Raw genomic sequence first — 19050 nt, 5'->3', positions numbered from 1 at the left:
CCTGTCCAACACCAGCACCTCCAAATCATTTCCAGCATTGTAGTGATTTGCTCCAAAGTGCAGGTGATGTCAAGGATGCATTGGATGATGAAGCAATTTCAATGGTTGCATTCAAAAGGGAATTATTTTTTATAATCAACCTCTTCATATATGTTTTAACATTCATCTGGAACAAGGGGATTTGAACCATGACCTCCTGCCTCAGAGGAGGGGCATAATAATGCTTCTTCTTCCTCAGGTCACGAAGGAAATTTGGCATGTCTATAAGGACCCTCACCCACTTTTACAGATGCACCATAGAAAGCGTTGTATCTGGATGCATCAAGGCTCAGAAAGGCAACTGCTCAGGAAGTTGTGAACACAGCCCAACAATCACACAAACCAACCTTCTTTCATCCATTGACTCCATATACATTTCTCATTGCCAGGGAAATCACCCAAAATCATCAAAGACTTCTCCGACCCCGGTTAAAATCTCTTCCAACCTTTTCTGGCAGGCACAAGGTACAAAGGTTTGAACACATGTACCAGCAGATTCAAGAACAGCTTCTTCTCCACTATTATTAGAATTCTGAATGCACCTCTCAAATTTCAAATCTCACATTGATCTTGCTTTATGTGCATCCTCTTTGCAGCTATAACTCTGTTCAAACACCCTATGATCTTTGTATGTTATGATCTGTCTGTACAGCACACAAAACAAAACCTTTCACTGTACCTAGCTGCATGTGACAATAACAAACAAATCAAATCATAACCTTTGCATCAATCCAGCCCTGAAAAGGGAATGTGATGGTTTATCAAAGAAGAAATAAGGTGCGAGATTCAAGGGAGAACATAAAAGTATGAAACAAAGTATGTTGCTCATTGGCAGATACGAGGATAAAATAGGTTCCGGAAGTGGAAGTCTGCAAGATCTAAGAGGATTTTGATTTTTTTTTTAGGTCTGTCGCGAAGGAACTTTGGTGATTTTCTGTATCTTAGATAGTACACACTGTTGCCACTGAGCATGGGTGGTGCAGGGAGTGGATGCTTTTGGATGCCAAACAAGCAGCTGCTTTGTTCTGGTGTGAAACTTCTTGATTTGATTTATTGTTTGTTTTGATTTATTTACGGATCGAGATATAGTGAAAAGTATTGTTTTGCATGCCATCATCCCTCACATCAGTGCATCATGGTAACAGAACAAAATGCAAAATATTGCTTTGCAGCTACAGGGAAGGTGTCAAGAAAGATCAATGTTTAATATATGAGACGTCCATTCAAGGTCTGATAACAGCACGAAAGAAACTGTTCTTGAATCTCTTGGTACATGTTTTCAGATTTTTGTATCTTCTGTCCAACAGCAGAGGGTGGAAGATAGTATAACCAGAGTGAAAGGGATTTTTGGTTAAGCTGGCTGCTGTCCCGAGACAATGGGAGGAAAGCTGGCTTTCATGATGAGAAAAGCCTGTGTTCACAACTCTCTCTAATTTCTTGCAGTCTTGGGCAGAGGCGTTACCATACCAAGCTGTGATGCATGGGGACAGGATGCGTTCTATGGAGCAACCATAAAATTGCTAACGGTCATTGTGGACCTGCTGAATTTCCTTCGCCTTCTCAGGAAGTACAGCTATTAGCGTGCTTTCCTGACTACACCTTTGACATGCATGAACTAGGTTAAAACATTGGTGATCTTTACTCCTAGACACCTGAAGCTCTCAACCACCTCCACCTCAGTACTATTGATACAGACATGGGTGTGTCCTCCAACTCCTTAGTTTTGCTGACATTGAGAGAGATTGTTGTCTTTACACCATGCCACTAAGCTGTCCTGTACTCTGTTGCATCGTCGTTTGAGAACTAAGTCCCACGGTAGTGTTTATTTCTCCCCAGCACCCATGTCATGTGTGTCCAGGTGTCAGACACAGTGAAAAACAACAACTGTGTAAACCTTTATTTATATTCCACCACCAGGAAGAAAGGAAACACCTGAGTGGCCAGTGCCAAGCAGTGCCCTTCTCAGAGGGCAATGCTGCATACTCAAACAGTGAAGTGGAGAGGGGGATTAAATCAAAATCGAGTTGGAGGGGGAAATAATACACTCTACTCCCTGCGGTGCCCACCCTTCCCTGAAGATCTCGAGTGTGTTGGTGGACACCATGTGTTCCTTCTCCAGAGACACCCAGGCTCTGACATAACTGCGGAAGAGGGGCCAGCAACTTCTACCTTATAATGGAGGGAAGATTATTGAAGAAACAGGTGAAGGTGGTTAGACTTTAGACAAAACCCTGAGAAATTCCTGCAGAGATGTCCTGGAGCGGAGATGTCTGACCTCCACCAACTACAACCATCCTCATAACTGACAGGTATCACTCCAACCCACAGAAACCTTGCCCCAATTTAGATTCCAGTTTTGTACATGCTGCTTGATGCTACACCCGGTCAAATGCAGCCTTGACGTCTCACCTCACATCTGGAATTCAGCTCTTTTGTCCAGGTTTGAACCAAGGCTGCAAGGGGGTCAAGCCTGAATGACCATGGTCGAACCCAAACTGAGCATCACTGAGCAGGCTTGATACCACTGTTAATGATATCTTCCATCAGTTCACTGATGATCAAGAGTAGTTTGATAGGGCAGCAATTGGCTGGGTTGGATTTGTCCTGGTTTTTGTATACAGGCCAGACCTAGGCAACTTTCCACATTGTCGAGCAGATGCTGGTGGGTTGTAACTATCGTGGAATAGCTTGGCCAGAGGAGCAGCCTGTTCTGGAGCTCAAATCTGCAGTATGCTTGCCAGAAAGTTGTCAGTGCCTATAGTCTTTACAGTATCCAGCATCTCTAACCATTTCTCAATGTTACATGGAGTGAATCAAATTGGCTTCAGACTGATATCTGTAATGCTGGGGACCATTGGAGAAGGCTGAGATGGATCATCCACATGGATGCTTCCATTTAATCTTTTGCACTTGTGCTGGGCTCTTCCATCATTGGGGATGGGGATATTTGTGGAGCCTCCTCCTCCAGACTGGATGTGGCAGGTGTGCAGAGTTGAGTCTGATCCATTGGTTGTGGAATCACTTAGCTCTGTATATCACTTGCTGCTTATGCTGTTTGGTGTGCAAGTAGTCCTGCATGTGGCTGATTTGGTTGACACCTCATCTTCAGGTATGCTGTTTCTGACCTGCTCTCCTGTACTCTCCATTGAACTACAGTTGACCCCCTCTGGCTTGATGGTCCATGGGAACTGGGGGATGTACCAGGCCATAAGGTTGCAGATTGTGCTGGAGTAGAATTCTGCTGCTGTGAATAGCCCACAGTGCCTCATATGCCCACTTGAATTGCTCAATCTGTTTGAACTCTATCCATTTAGCACAGTGACAGTGCCACACGACACGATGAAGGGTATTCTCAATGCAAAGGCAGGACTTTGTCTCCATAAGGACTGCATGGTGATCACTGTTATGGATACTGTCAATAACAGATACATCTGCAGCAAGCAGATTGCTAAGCATGAGGTCAAGGATGTATTTCTCTCTTGTTGGTTCCCTCACCACCTGCGACCACAAGCGAGGAATGGGGGGGAGCGGTGGTGGTGGTGATAGAGGTGAGATGAATGAGTCACTGACAAAGTCAGTCTCTGTCTCTGAGCAAAAGGTTAAGCATCCCTCAGGAAGATGGGGATATTGCTGAGTGGGGAGTGGTTTCTTCTGAAAGGGAAAGTGGTCTTGGGGGATCCAAACAAAGATAGTTTTCTTTTCTTTTAAAAATATACTTTATTCATAAAAACTCTTTATCTGCAGACATAATCACTAGAACAGTTCTGTTCTGTACTATCTTTACACACGGAAAATAAACATACCCAAGGCATTTCTCACTGACACAAGTTTATACTTGGACAGTTCCACTGCTTCTGCTCAGTTGTTATGTTTACAATCAGTCTGTCACCCCAGTCTGGTTGGCGACAATTAGTCAGCAATCCCACTGAAGTCCAGTTGTCTGTAACCCGCTGAACTGATTTTGGGTATCAGTCACCTGGGAACAGCTCAGTTCAGTGAACTTGACTGTCAATGCCCCATTCATTCGGTTATCTGTGGTTCATGTCTAACAGTATAACTGCCTTTCTTTTAACAGTCATGGTAGTTGGTATCATTAGCGAGGCCAGCCTTCATTGTCCATCTTGACATGCCTTGGACAAGATGATGGTGAGATGCCTTCTTCAAACACTGTCCATGGCTGCAGGTCCTCCCACAATGCTACATCAGAGTGACTTCTAACATTTGACCCTGTAGCATTGAAGGAGTTGTATGTCTGTATGCTGTGCGATTTGAAGGGAACCTTGCTGTTGATGCTCCCATACGTCTGTTAATCTGTCCTTCATGATAGTGCAGGTTGTGGGTTTGACAAGCAATATCACGTGGTGAATTGTGGCAGTCCATCTTGCAGACAGTGCTGTCACTATATATAGGTGGTGAAGGGAGTGAATGGTGAAGGTAGTTAATGCAATACTCAGCACGCAAGCTGCTTGGTCCTGGACATGGTCAAGCTTCTTTCAGTGTAGTTACAGCAAGTGCGGAGGATTCCACCACACTCCTGACTTGTACTGTGTCGATGGTGGACAGGTTTTTGGAGTCAGGAGATGAGTTACTCACTGCAGGATTCCTATTCTCTGACTTCCTCTTGGAGCCTTTTCAGAAGAGAGGATGGCTTGGTGGCATTATCGCTGGACTATTAATTGAGAGACGGCAAGTAACGTCCTGCACATCTGGGTTCAAATCCCACCAATTGTAGATGATGGAAATTGAATTCAATAAAAGTCTTGGATCCCAAGAAAATGTCACAAACTACTACATTTGATTAAACTAGTGTTCAAACATACATCATCTAAAATGATCCAGCCCAGAGGACATTATTCAATCCTCTGTGTCAGTGGCAGCTCTTTGAATAGCTGTCCAATTAGTGCCAATCTGTGCTCTTTAACCACAGCCCTGTAAATATTTCCAGCAAGGCTTTATCCAATTCAGTTCCGAATGGACTCTGTTTCCAGTATCATTTTAGACAGAGGAGTGCAAATGAGAGAAAAAAGTCCTGTAATTGTATCATTACTGGATTGTTTAGGTACCATATGCCTATAAGACTGTACGTGTAAAAAATAACATGGGTAGAGCTTATTTCATGAGTTAAGGATATCCCAAACGTCTGTCCAGCCAATGAAGTACCTCAGGTACCATGACACCTGTAGGAAATGAAGTACAAAGATGACAAAGCAAGCTCAGATGTTGATTTTATTCAGCATTCTTGATTTCGGACAAAGATTGACAACGGCACCAGGAAAAGCTTGTCTTATTTTTCAAACTTGGAGATTTTTATCATACACCTGAACGGCAGATACATAAATTCTCATCTCAAAAAACAGCAGCTCTGACAGGTGTAACACCTCCCTGTGTTTCAGCTAAGATTCTGTGCTCAAGTCAGTGGAGTGGGATGTGGCTTGACAACCTCCTGACTCATAAAAACAGAGGTTCCCACTCAAAGAGAATTCATCAGTTGAACCAACAGCTAAGTATGTGAATGCATAACAGAAACATTTCACAGGCTGGTAAATTGATTAACACAGAACTTACCAATTCTACAATATATCAGACAGGAGATACGTGCTAGCCAAACAAAATCAAACACTGGTGAATGGCCAATTTTTTACGTGGTGTTAGATATCCAGTTATAAAAATGCAACATACATTTTGTGAGAAGGATCATTGAAGGTGTCCTCACTGTTTCTTCCCCATAGTCTGATGAGTTGAATTCAGCACATCATGCATTCCTTTCCTGAGGTGGTATGTAATCCAATCCTAAATGTGCAAAAATCTCTTCTTCTGTAGCAGCCATCAAAAACCTTTTCTGCAATTAGGAAGAAAAGAAAGGCTTGCATGTATATGGTTCATTTCACAACCTCAGGGTGTGCAAACCCTTCCCGTCCAATACAATTTTGCAAGTGCAGTCACTGGGATAATGTTGGCACTATGGAATCCTGCACAGCAAGTTTGCTCAAACAGAAGTCTGCTAGAACAGCTAATCTGTAATTCTGCAAAACTCACTGAGCAAATTATTATTAGATACTACACTCTGAATAACTCCACTGTTCTTTCAAATCATGTCAATCTTTTAAGCCTACCCAAGACAGCAGACAGTTTGGTGGCTGAATGTCTCATTGGAAAGATATCACCTCATTGAATGTTGAGCAATATACAATTAGCAAAGCAGGCAGTAGGTGTTGATCTGGCCTTCACAACCGGTCATTTGCATGAACAATTCAATGCAAATTCCAGTCTACTCTGGGTGATGCTTATCCAATACTGGGGAGAAACAGCCCTCCAATATTTGCTCCAGCGAGTTGGTCACTATCACCTGTGCCCCATGTTGTGGCTCATTTTTTGGAGGCACCATCATTTACATGATTGTCAGCTCTGTGAATGCAACACTCCCTCAGTGCAGCACAGCGTATCAGCCAGGATTATATGCCCAGATCTTTGAAATGCAACGTCCCTGTTAACTTCTGCCAAAGAGTCAGAAGTGCTACCAGCTGCTATCTGGCTGGCAATTCAAAAAAAATCATGTTCTTTTCAAAATTACAAATAAAAACCATGATATGACCGGCACACCAAATGTCACTTCAATTTTACTCCTCCACAATTTATGAAGGGGAATCTAATGTATTAGAAGTATCATGTGTTGGCAAATTATTGTAATTTACAAGAGTTTTTGAGAAATATTTCTTGTTAGGGTCTAAGGATCACCAACAATTAGTGCCCCAAACTGCACTTGACAAGATAGAACTCAGCTGCCTTCCTTAATTCTGGATCAGTGGTGCTGGAAGAGCACAGCAATTCAGGCAGCATCCGAAGACAGGCAAAATCGACGTTTCGGGCAAAAGCCCTTCATCAGGTTTATTATTCCTTGATCATGTCAGGAGGTATGACTGTGAAACTGACAGCATCACAAAGAACAAGAGGCTTAGACAGAATAGACACTGACACAGTTATCCTTAGCAATGTGGTCAATTACTGGAGGACATAAATTTAAAGTGATTGGTGGAAGGATTAGAGGGGATGTAAGCAATTACCTTTCCAACTAAAGGGTGTCCTGAATTTGCTGCCCATTTTGATGGCTAAGGTGGAAGACCCCACTTGATTTAAAAGAATCCTGAATATGCACCTGCAAAACTCTCGACTAGATTGCACAAATGGAGATTAGAACAGATCATTAAATCCCTCATGAAACCAGCATTGACACAATGGCTGAATGGTCTCTTTCCCAAACTTTACTTTGATGTTTAGATTAGATTCGATTTTTAGATTAGATTACTTACAGTGTGGAAACAGGCCCTTCGGCCCAACAAGTCCACACCGCCCCGCCGAAGCGCAACCCACCCAGACCCATTCCCCTACATTTAACCCTTCACCTAACACTACGGGCAATCTAGCATGGCCAATTCACCTGACCCGCACATCTTTGGACTGTGGGAGGAAACCGGAGCACCCGGAGGAAACCCACGCAGACACGGGGAGAACGTGCAAACTCCACACAAGTCAGTCGCCTGAGGCGGGAATTGAACCCGGATCTCTGGCGCTGTGAGGCAGCAGTGCTAACCACTGTGCCACCGTGCTGCCCACATGCTATGGAATGTTCTGATGTAACATTACTGAGAATCATAAAACACAGAAGGGGGCCATTCAGCCCAACAAATCTCTGCTGATTGAACAGTCATAGCATTTCAAGGACATCAATGGATTTGACTTGAAGATTTTCAAAAAGGTGCAGAGCGAAGGAATTCAATTTCTTCCCACCTGTTCATTATCAAACAAAGAATGGCTGCTCAAACTCATATGCTTGAAGTGCTTGGCGTATCTGCGTAGGTCTCGTTCAAACAACTACAGAATATAATAAAAATAAACAAAAAAAAAGTCATTCAAACAAAGTCAAAAGGAAGAAATTTCCTCTTTTGAAGTGATTTATTTTTTCTCTCATTTTTGGAATGTGAAAGTTTTATTTTCCTCTTCCCAACACCACCCCTCAAACTCTCACTGCTCTCTCCTGGGTTTCCCCCTGCCTTCCACCACTGTTCTCTCCCCGCATTGGTGCAAACCAACGTTCTCTGCTTCCAGATCTCAAGTCTTGAACTCATGTCAGTCTTCGGTTCCATAGGTTGTCAGGTGTAGATTAGAGTGGTGCTGGAAAAGCACAGCAGGTCAGGCAGCATCCGAGGAGCAGGAAAATCGACGTTACGGGCAAAAGTCCTTCATCAGGAATGAAAGCAGAGAGCTCCACCCTGGAGGCTCCCTGCCTTCATTCCTGATGAAGGGCTTTTGCCCCAAGCGTCGATTATCGTGCTCCTCAGATGCTACCTGACCTGCTGAGCTTTTCCAGCACCACTCTAATCTAGACTCTGGTTTCCAGCATCTGCAGTCCTCACTTTTGCCTTGCTCATAGGTTGCCAGGTGCCTTGCCAAACTCGACTCAAAGGCTAATTTACTGGGGGCTAATTGGAAACTGTAGGGAAAACCCACATGTTCATCTCAACACACCTTTTGCAGGAAATGGGCACAATATTCTTGGACAAACACAGGCAGTTTTGCCAGGGTGCTGAACCAACTGTAATGTCCTGTGGAGATCAGGCTTTCCAGGGTCAGCGACTTGCAGGCAACTCATTAAATCATTAGAGTGCACATTTACTCTACTTTCAACTGTATACATTTTCTTTTTACAACTGGCGAACTGCAATAGAATTTGCAACCACATGGAGTGGTTAAGTAGAAGTCAGCAGATTTTGTGATGAAGACAATAATATGTTGAAATTCAGGGTTGAGCCTCATGGGGGAGTGGACTTGATGGAAAGTGTATGAAGTTTGTGACAATGTCTGACCATCAGGGGCACCTTTCCATTGGGACCAGGAGTTGTGTGGGGGGTGGGGGGGGGGGAAATCCTTGCGTTTCTGTGTAGTTTCCTTTATGCCTCTAATTTTAATTGATCATACAACAGCCAAGTGCCTTGCACTTTCTCACAGTCTAACAGCAGACCAATACATTTCATAACCAATTTGTTACTTCTGTTTGCGAGCCGAAAGTAAAATATCACTTTGCTAGTGAGCAGTGTGAGGGGAATTGTGCAGGTGTATTGGGCGAAGCAGCACTTATTGAACATGTATCAGAAAGGTGTTAATGTTTCAATGAACAGGTACAGATAGTCCTGCTTGTTTAATGACTAACCAGAGCAAAAAAGATTTGTCTGAAAAAGGTAGCTATTTCACTGTCAATCTAAATTATGTCCATGAAATCATAGCCGGGCTTGAGCCCAAACTCTTGACAGTCAGAAGCATCTTTCCTCAGCTGATCAATAGCTTCTATATTAACAAACAAATTGTCTTCACATTCCACTTTTCAGATCATCAAGCTGAAAATGCCGGAAATGGAGACTATATGTGTCAACGTTTGTAAATAAAAGACTTTTCAATCATGAGCCTTAACATGAATTTATCCAAATGTTAGCCAGTCCTGGTCAATTTCTAAGTTGGTCAGCTGTAACATTTACATTTTCCACCTTTACAGTTTTGTTTTTTAAATACTGGACAATAATACAGTTTTGCTGTTCTTGATTATACTTACCCTAGAACCTGTCCATCCTAATAAGGCATAGGCATACTGGCTGAAGGGTGCAACGACCAGATCCACTCTGATAGCCTTCCAGTCTTTATCCTTCACTGCAGCACAACTTGCATGCTCATATGTTCCTGCTTGGCCACCAAGTCCCATCTCCTTTGCCTCATTCACAGCCAAAGAGTCATGATCACCTGACGTGTTCAGGTCAACAACATTTACCATATCCTTCTGCAGTTTGAAGATTAAATAACACTTTGCAAAATGATCAAATATCTCCGGCTCCTTGGTCTTCCACTTTTGGTCCCTGTTGTCTGTGATGTCATCATACAAGATCATACCCTAAAACATTTGGAAAATAACCATGTAAATAAATATCTACTCTTCACACAGAAATAATCTCAGCTCTTTGACTCAGGACTGCATGACCAAATTTCTTACAAGTTGATATATTCATGATGCAAGGAAGCACTCATTTACCAAGTACAATAACAAAATCTCTCCTCAACCTGCTTAAAAGGAACATTTTCTATGACCTAGTTTTAGCCACGATTGTAAACATTATAAAGTCTTGTCACTTTTACAACTAATTTTTAATCTCAAAGTAGTTTCAGGAAAGCAAATGAAAAATAATTGCCCAGCTTCTGCGACAGGAAGACTAGCGAAGCGATCAGCAGAGTTCTCATGGGAAAGTTTGGGGGCAGGATTCCACAGGAAGGGAAAGTGGCCCACAAGGCAGATAGAATGGAACTCACCTCTTGACAAACTGATCAAGTTGAAAAGCTCAAATGACAATTTCACATTCAGCCTCCTTATTCGATTGACTGTACAACCCGCTTCCTTGGAACGGATCAGCAGGATATTCAGTTCATTTCAGTTTCACTTCCTGCTTCAATCAAAGCCTCAACAGGTGGATTTAAAATTAGGAAGCTTATTTTTAAAACTTCAACCCAACTTGGACTCATCCCTTCTCAGTTAAAACTCTCCAGTTTGCAATGATCCGTATGCTTGGAAAAACCTCTTGTCGGGGTTGGTGTTCTTATCATCTATGACCTGAATGGGCTGGAGAATATTCTGCAAGGGGGTAAAGCGATTCCCTGATGATTGTATTGCAAGATTCCAAAAATTGCCAATGTGACCTGAGAAACAGCTGGAAAGCAAAGGTTGAATTGAAAGCTAAGTTGGCGCTTTCTCTGAGGCAATTCAGAAGGCATGGAGCTCATGCAAGATTCTCCCCAAGGGGAAGAGTTTTCAGTTTAATAGTCTTCAAACAGATTTAGGATTTGAAGAATACAGCTCATTCAGTTTTCTTTTCTTTTCAATTCATTTACAGGACGTGGGCAAAGCTGGCAATACCAGCATTTATTGTCCATCCCTCATTTCCCAGAAGCCAGTCAAACGTGTTGCTGTGGCTCTCGTGTCACAGGTTGGCCAGACTGGGTAAGGACTGCAGTTTCCTGCCCTGAAGGACGTGAATGAATCAGGTGAGTTCATCCAACAAATCAACATGACTAGACCAACAATTTCAGGTTGTTTTAATTCAATCTGTGACAATGCTGTCACTCTAAAAAAGTTATTGAGTTTATTTGGGGTTTTTTTCATGAGAGAGGTCATAAAGGCAGAGGTGCGGAAATGTCTCCCTTAACAATGGCAGGGAATGGCCAATTCTCCCATTTCAGGATTTTTCTCGTGAGGTTTAGTGGTAGCAGTCACAGAAGCTGCTGCAGTGCAAAAGGTTCCATGCTTCAGCAGATGATCCCTGCCGGACTTTTCTCTCCGAAATCTCTCATTCCTGTAAGAACCTGTGTTTGAATTTAGTTTTTGGCAAGTGGTGTGCTTATGGGATGTTACGGGAATTGGAACAGCTCCTTAGTTGAGTCGGTTAAGTTTTCCAATAGTCTAGTTATTCTAAATTCCGTTTTCTTTTGTTTATGCTTCAACTGTCGTGTTTAAATAAATCCTGTTTTGCTTCGAGCCCAGTGGTTTGACCAGCTACATCACACCTGGAATATTGACTTCACATCTGCCCTTAAAGTAAGAAAAAATTAGGGTCGAGGCTACCTTCTTCCAATATTTTGAGGGGGTCTGGCCTGGCCCATAACAATCCACCTCCATGGTGGGATTCGAACATGGGTTCTTAGAACACTACCTGGATCTCAAGAATAGTTGTCTCCTTCAAGGTGCGTTGCACATTTGGAAAGAACAGAGACTGAATAAAAGGAAGGCAATAGATTGTGCACTGGCTAAGACCCTTACTATTGTCGCTATTACCAGAGCTGACCAGGTTCTCTCAGGGGGTTGGGCAGCAGAGTGTCTGATCAGTCTATGCAGTCAGGACTAGCCTGTTTGAAGTGAAAGACGATTCATTGACACGTGCCTCGTTGCTGGTCACTGAGTTCAACGACTTCAAATGGAATTCAACTGCAGGCAACTGGCCCTCAATGGCCAAAACAGTTGAATGGAAATTCAGAGTTACTGCACCGTGGTGACCAAATTAAAACACCAAGGGCATGTGGTCCCACTTCTCTGCAGGATGCAAGGCAAGCATAAGCTCCATTAGTTGTTTTTTTCTGTTAGCTTCCTGGTGACTTCTTTCTTTTGACAGCCCCAAGTTTTGACAGGGATGGTTACAACATGTCTCAGTGAAGATTCTTAAATTCGATTGGCTGTGAGCCCCATCTTACTGAGCCAGCATAGACGATCTACAGAAGGTGTGCTCTCAGCATGTCTCTGCTTTAAAGAAATTTGGTCAGGTGAGCTCTGGAAGTTTGCTGAAGTAGGATTTCCTCTTAGCATTTTGGAATGAGAGAGAAATTATTGGTCAGCAAGGGGAGGAGTGTTCTATAAAAGAACCAACACTGTGTACACTAAGGTTTGAGCACATTGGCATTCCGGAGAGCACTTGAGGACAATGTAATGTGATACGTAGAATGGCAAATGTGAAGCTCAGCTCAAGCTCAAACAGGATGCCAGTGTATCACATTATGGTTCAGCTTGACAATAGGGTACAGAGGTGGATGGGACAGTGGGACATGAACAGATGTCCTCAGGAGACACCAAAGATGATGGCCTGTGGTGATATTCTAGCCTCAGTTGTTTATTCTTCCCCAAGCTTTGAGTATCTCATTACTGGCCAGTGGAAAAGAGAAAGAGAGAAATTATTATCAACAATCCAGAGATACAGCCAATGATACTCATATCAATGTAAAACTCCAGTAATAAAGGAACTCTGTATCCAGAACAGCTCAGTACTATGGGAAGCAGAGACACAGAGTCAAGATAGAAATTTTGCTAAAAAGTGTGTGGTTTCACCCAACTTACCACAAATGATTTTCCCAATCTAAAACCTATTTCTATGACACAATGCCAACTGCTTCTAAAAAAAACTGAGCATCAGGAATCCAAGACAGAATTCTTAGAGTTCCTCTCCATGTAGTCTTAAACTACGTCAGATGCTAGCTTTTCTTCTATGTCTGCTCATCATATTTTCCAAGCTCACCTTTTCCAAAAAAATCTACCTCCTGCTCTGACAATGCCCATTTCTCATTACACCACTGACCACAGACTTCCCTTTTTGGCCAGTATCCTATTATGCAGTGTTGTAAAAGAGTCCAATCAATTGTCCACGCATGAGACAGGACAGAAACATTCTGAATGGAAAACATAAATGTCATCTTGTGTGACTGGGACCATGGTATAAAATGGGAGAAAGTGAGGACTGCAGATGCTGGAGATCAGAGCTTAAAAACGTGTTGCTGGAAAAGCGCAGTCGGCCAGGCAGCAAAGGAACAGGAGAATCGACGTTTCGGGCATAAGCCCTTCAACTCTTAGGATTTTCTGGAATTAGTCAGGTCCAATTCATACCTGGACAGCCATCCAATTAATCACTTGGTGAAGAAGACCCTGTTCCTTGCCTTCATCTTGGTGAGTTATCAGAAGGTCAACATCATGGCCAGACTCCTTTCCTCTGAAAATCACAACATTGTAGATGTGAACACAAGCCAGTAACAAGAAAACAAGTCCTTCAAAATAAATAGAAAAATCATTTTCAGGGGATGTTGGAGGAATACAGTATCACATTGAAAAAAAATTAAAATGCAGTGGTGTTTTCAAAAGCATTTCTTTAGGATCTGGTGAATGCAACACAGTGTTCAGTTCCCATTCCAACAGTTGTGGTGATAATCTTATGACAAAGGGAAGAGTGATATGACAAAAACAAGTACTGTAAATAAACCAACAAAGTGCCAGTTGCAAACATGCTGTTGTCTGAAAGCAAAAATAAGAGAAAATCTCAAACATGCAAAGAGACAGAAACAATCTGGAAAAACATTTTCTGATTGGAAATTAGAACAAAGCACAGTACAGCACAGGAACAGCCAATCGCACCACCAAGACTGCACCAACACATGTAGCCTTTCTAAACTGCCTCTATACAATTCATATCCTTCTTTTCCCTGCCTATTCATCTATCTGTCAAGATGCCTCTGAAACATTGCTGGCATATCCACCTCTGCCACCTCAAATTGTTCAATTAATTGGTGAGTCCAGAAGGTGTCAAGAGCTCAATTTAAAACATAGGGGCCCATTCCTCAACTTATGTTGAGCTTTACCAACAGCAAGAGAAAGGCTGAGATGTCAGTATGAGAGTAAGGTGCAGACTTAAGATGATAGGTGACTGGAAGTTCAAGGTCACATCTGCAGACTGAATGGTGGTGTTCTCTAAAGTGCGCATCCAACCTGCATTTGATACCCCCAAGGTAAAGGAAATGCCTTTGAGAGAAGTAAAGATATTACATTAAATTGAAGTAAATTTTGCTTCTTTCCTTATCTGGTACCAGTGTATTCAGTCCTGTAAGACTCATCTTCTCTGCCATCCTACCAGAAAACTTTGTTTGTCCTTGTCCCTTCCACCTCTTGCTCAAGCACTATTGCATCTGTAATTTTTCCCAATTCTCACGCACAGTCATTGACCCGCAATGTTGAGTCAATTTCTCTTTCCACAAATACTGCCTAACCTGTTCAGAGTTAAATATCACACAACACCAGGTTATAGTCCATCAGGTTGAACTGAAAGCACAACAGCTTTCGGAGCACTGCTCCTTTATCAGGTGGTTGAAGGCATGGCACTCTGAAAGCTAGTGTGCTTCCAATTAAACCTGTTGGACTATAACCTGGTGTTGTGTGATTTTTAACTTTGTACACCCCAGTCCAACACCGGCATCTCCAAATCATAACCTGTTCAGCATTTTCTGATTTTAGTTCAGATTTTCAGTATGCACACAGTCCTCTGCTATTCAAACCCGATATGTTGCTCACAATTAACCAACAAGTGCTAAAACCCAGTTTCAGCCAATAAATTAGGACAAGAGAGAAAATTTTCCATTTTGCTCTGGATGGAGAAACAAATAATTGTAACAAGGCTTTCAAATCTGTCAATGCCACGACTCCTAAAAATCAAAAACCTGAGTTCCTAATTTACCTTATCTCTTCCCTTGTTTAAAATCTTCGTTTGGTATACTTTCGTTTATTGGTCAGAGTATTGAGTACAGGAGTTGGGAGGTCATGTTGCAGCTGTACAGGACATTGGTTAGGCCACTGTTGGAATATTGCATGCAATTCTGGTCTCCTTCCTATCGGAAAGATGTTATGAAACTTGAAAAAGTTCAGAAAAGATTTACAAGGATGTTGCCAGGGTTGGAGGATCTGAGCTACAGGGAGCGGCTGAACAGGCTGGGGCTGTTTTCCCTGGAGCATCGGAGGCTGAGGGGTGACCTTATAGAGGTTTACAAAATTATGAGGGGCATGGATAGAATAAATAGGCAAAGTCTTTTCCCTGGGGTTGGGGAACTAGAGGGCATAGGTTTAGGGTGAGGGGGGAAAGATATAAAAGGGGCAACTTTTTCACGCAGAGGGTGGTACTTATATGGAATGAGTTGCCAGTGGATGTGGTGGAGGCTGGTACAATTGCAACATTTAAGAGGCATTTGGATGGATATATGAAAAGGAAGGGTTTGGAGGGATATGGGCCGGGTGCAGGTGGGACTAGATTGGGTTGGGATATCTGGTCAGCGTGGATGGGTTGGACTGAAGGGTATGTTTCCATGCTGTACATCTCTATGACTCTACGACTCTATTTAAGAGCCTTGGCTTCCCACTCGGTTTCTCAACATTATAAAGGTTCTTTTGTCTCAACCTTTCTCAGTAGTTAAATATCACAGGCTTTGACAAAGATAAGCTGAATTTAACAGAACTAAATGATACAATGGAAAACAGCGGAGCTCTAACCTTCGAAAGCCACCAGTTAACTTGATAACTGCAGCAGGTAGAAATCTGTGTACAGCTTCTTCAACAATTTTCCTGATTGAATCTGCCTCAGCCATTGTGACTGGGACAATGAGGTCTTCATAATAGAGTAAGCCTGTAAAACAAAAGGAACTTTTTAGTTCAAAAACAGGTATGGACTTCACAGGGGATTGCAGGTATTTTTGAAATATTATTCAGATCAAGTTTCATTTTTCAACCAGAAGGAGTTTTTAAAAAAAAAACGCCTGGGCCTATTTACAATTTATTACTTACCTTCGTTGATGGTTGGCAGCATCAAAGGTGACAAGCAAAATAATATTGCATAATACTTCCATGTGCCTTTTAGCCACCCTGATTTCCACATTCCAATCCATTATCATACTAAAGCTAAAATTTCAGCCCTAATGGTGAAATTGATTGCCCAACTAAATTGTTGCACAGTGTCAAGGAATGTACAGGCTCAATGGATCAGCCAGGGGAAGATGCAGAGTTACAGGGAGAGGGGAGGGGTTTAGATCTTGGTGGGATGCTCGTCAGCGAGGCAGTGTAGACTCGATGGGGTGAATGGTATGCTTCCACACTGTAGGGATTCTATGATTCAATGTATTCAGCCCTATCACCTTCTGTGAACTCCGCATTCCTTAATTCCAGCGTCTCATGCCACAACTTCCTTTGCCACAGTGTAATTTGATGTGCCAGGAGCTGTTTGCAGCAGTGTTAGGAATTTCTTCCTTTCATCTCTCAGTCTCTCCATCACTTTCTGTCCACTCTTCAATCTCTTTTCAAAACTAAATTCCTCAACTTAACCTTATTTAGCCCATCAAACATCTCTTGCTTTGGTCGAGCTCAATGTCTACCTGAATTAACCATCTATGGAACATCTCTAAAAGTTGCTGGAAAAATGTGACAGCTGAGAATAGATTGGTCTCCCAGACTTCAAATGATCCATGTTGATCAGACTATGATTATGACTCTTTGATTTTGGGTGTTACAAGTTCCATTAAAGAGCACGTTTTGTTGCTGCCTCTTCTAAAAAGCCTTTAAATGCAAATGAAGGAGTTGCAAACTTATTCATGCTTTGATTCCAAGCAAACTCAATTTGCCAAACTCAATTCTGATTGAAGTTGGGACTCTCCAATATGTCAGTGTAAGCCTTTTCTTCCTCGAGGTCCAATACTTATTTCCTACAGCGCAGATTTTAAAATGCTTGTCTTCGACTGCAAAACCTTAAGCTCATTTCATCCAACTTCTGCAACCTCATCCAGACTTTCAACATGTGTACCCTACAATCCTGTGAAAAGAGCTAATGGATGTCCCCACTTCTCCATATCACATTTGATTTCCAAGTTACAGCCATTTCCAACTTAAATCTGTAATTTTATTCCCTACTATCAAACATAGTCTCAAAATCTATAATCAGTCCTCATGTTGAGATTGATGAACATTGGCCAAGAATTCTTGGCCAATCTTTGATTCTCCCCTCTAAAGTCATTTTATAAAAGTCTCAGAGAATCAACTAAGTCCTATTCAAATGTGTAAATTTATGAATATCAATTATGGACAATGTCAAATTTGTTTGTAATGCTCTCCAAAAAAATGCAAACTAGCTCTCACATCTCGGCGAAGACAAGCACAAGCTAACAAAGCGCTGTTGGCATCCATTCAATTATACTTAAGCAAAAGCCACTCATTCCAACAATGTAGATAAAAATTGATGACTTTAGTAGAAGGCATGAAAGGTATGCCATAAGTGTACATTTGAAGTATAGGGTACATTACAATTGCAAGGAGTTCACAAGTGAATTATTTCCCTTCAAGAAAATGTCAGTAAAATCCCACCTTAGGCTGAATTTGCTTTTTCATCCCTTCTGTCTTGATGAAACTGATTCTTGCTGGGAGCACAGTTCCAAATTATCAGAAAGACGAAACAAATTACAAATGTCCTTGAGAAAAGTGAACAACTTCAAAGGCAACAGGTTAAATTGTTTTTTTTCAACAACTTCATTACCTGCTTCTTGTTCTTTAGTGAGTTTTATTTTTGATGCTTTCAGTTCATGCAGCGTTCGCAGTCCCTCTCTATACCACTTATCAGCTGTCTTCACACCAACGCCAAAGATGCTGGTAAATCGCTGCAAAATCAGAAACTAAGTTTACAAACCATAGGAACCAGAGACTGACTTCTCATTTTTGTAAACAGAAGCAGCAGGAGAGCTCAAGTGAAGGGTGTCGTTATTTTTATACACAAAGTAAACCACGGACCATCAACGAGTCTAAGCAATTGGTTATATGCTGAGGGGCACTGTTCCCCAAAATTCAGCAACAGGAAGGAGGCAGGCATCCATCAACAATCACAGCCAGAATTGAAAGTGAACTCATCATGCTGGCGTATTGCACCTTTTGTGACCTCAGGACATTCTCTCATACTTTAAAGCAAGGAAATATTTGAGTAAAAATCTAATCGCTTTTGCAATATAGGAAATTGCACAGACAAAATAAATATAATGCAAAACATACAAAATATACAAAAACATGAAGCAAGAAATTGCCATTCGACGTGCTCTGGCACTAAATAAGTCCATGGCTGACTTGATACAGGGCTGAACTCAGCTTTCCTGACTGTCCAGCTCTAGTTATATCTATTAACCTGCTTCTGAACTCAGCCTTATTGAACTCAGCCTTGAATATTATAAATGAGTGAACCTCCAATGCTCAGACCAAAACGAAAATAGTCAGTGAGTTTATATCAAACAGATTGATATCGTCTGGAAATGGTTTTCTCCCATTATCTGACATGAGACAACTGCTGTTTCCTCAAACATAATATCTGAGAGATGTCCTCAGTAACCATTATCTGACACGAGATGCTCGAGACTTGCCATGTGAACGTTTCAGTTAATTTCATGTGTAGCAAAATACATCAAAAACTGAGACTCACCTTTAGTGTTTGATATCTTTCATTTTGGATTAACTTCTCAACTTCCCCGCAGTTTCCATCTTCAAGGATTTCCTGCAGCCAAGCGGAAAGAAGTGTTCATGTCTTTCATTTGAAGGATTGCGTGAAAAGCAATCATTCAAATCCAGTACGTTGTAAAAACTAACTGCACTCTTGATTAGCC

At 42.0% G+C, this 19050-nt stretch overlaps 1 protein-coding gene across 5 annotated transcripts in view; it reads right to left on the bottom strand.

Moving 5' to 3' along the window:
• Window positions 1-5247: 5247 nt before the first annotated feature.
• polm (polymerase (DNA directed), mu) overlaps window positions 5248-19050 on the bottom strand; it is a 46289-nt gene continuing 32486 nt past the window's right edge. For all 5 annotated transcript variants that reach the window (XM_043681377.2, XM_043681380.2, XM_087984345.1 and 2 more), the window contains 7 exons: window positions 18870-18941; window positions 17943-18063; window positions 15917-16049; window positions 13496-13598; window positions 9641-9973; window positions 7825-7908; window positions 5248-5878 (listed from right to left, as the gene is read on the bottom strand). In XM_043681377.2, the coding sequence (XP_043537312.2) occupies window positions 5792-5878; window positions 7825-7908; window positions 9641-9973; window positions 13496-13598; window positions 15917-16049; window positions 17943-18063; window positions 18870-18941 (933 nt within the window). In that variant the 3' untranslated portion in view covers window positions 5248-5791. The remainder of the gene's footprint in view (window positions 5879-7824; window positions 7909-9640; window positions 9974-13495; window positions 13599-15916; window positions 16050-17942; window positions 18064-18869; window positions 18942-19050) is intronic.

Source organism: Chiloscyllium plagiosum, unplaced genomic scaffold (assembly GCF_037043375.1).
Source record: "Chiloscyllium plagiosum isolate Xiang-an unplaced genomic scaffold, Cpla_swu_hap1 HiC_scaffold_48, whole genome shotgun sequence".
NCBI lineage: Eukaryota > Metazoa > Chordata > Chondrichthyes > Orectolobiformes > Hemiscylliidae > Chiloscyllium > Chiloscyllium plagiosum.
Note: the sequence above shows the minus strand (reverse complement) of the source record. Positions and strands in the feature narration are given on the sequence as shown.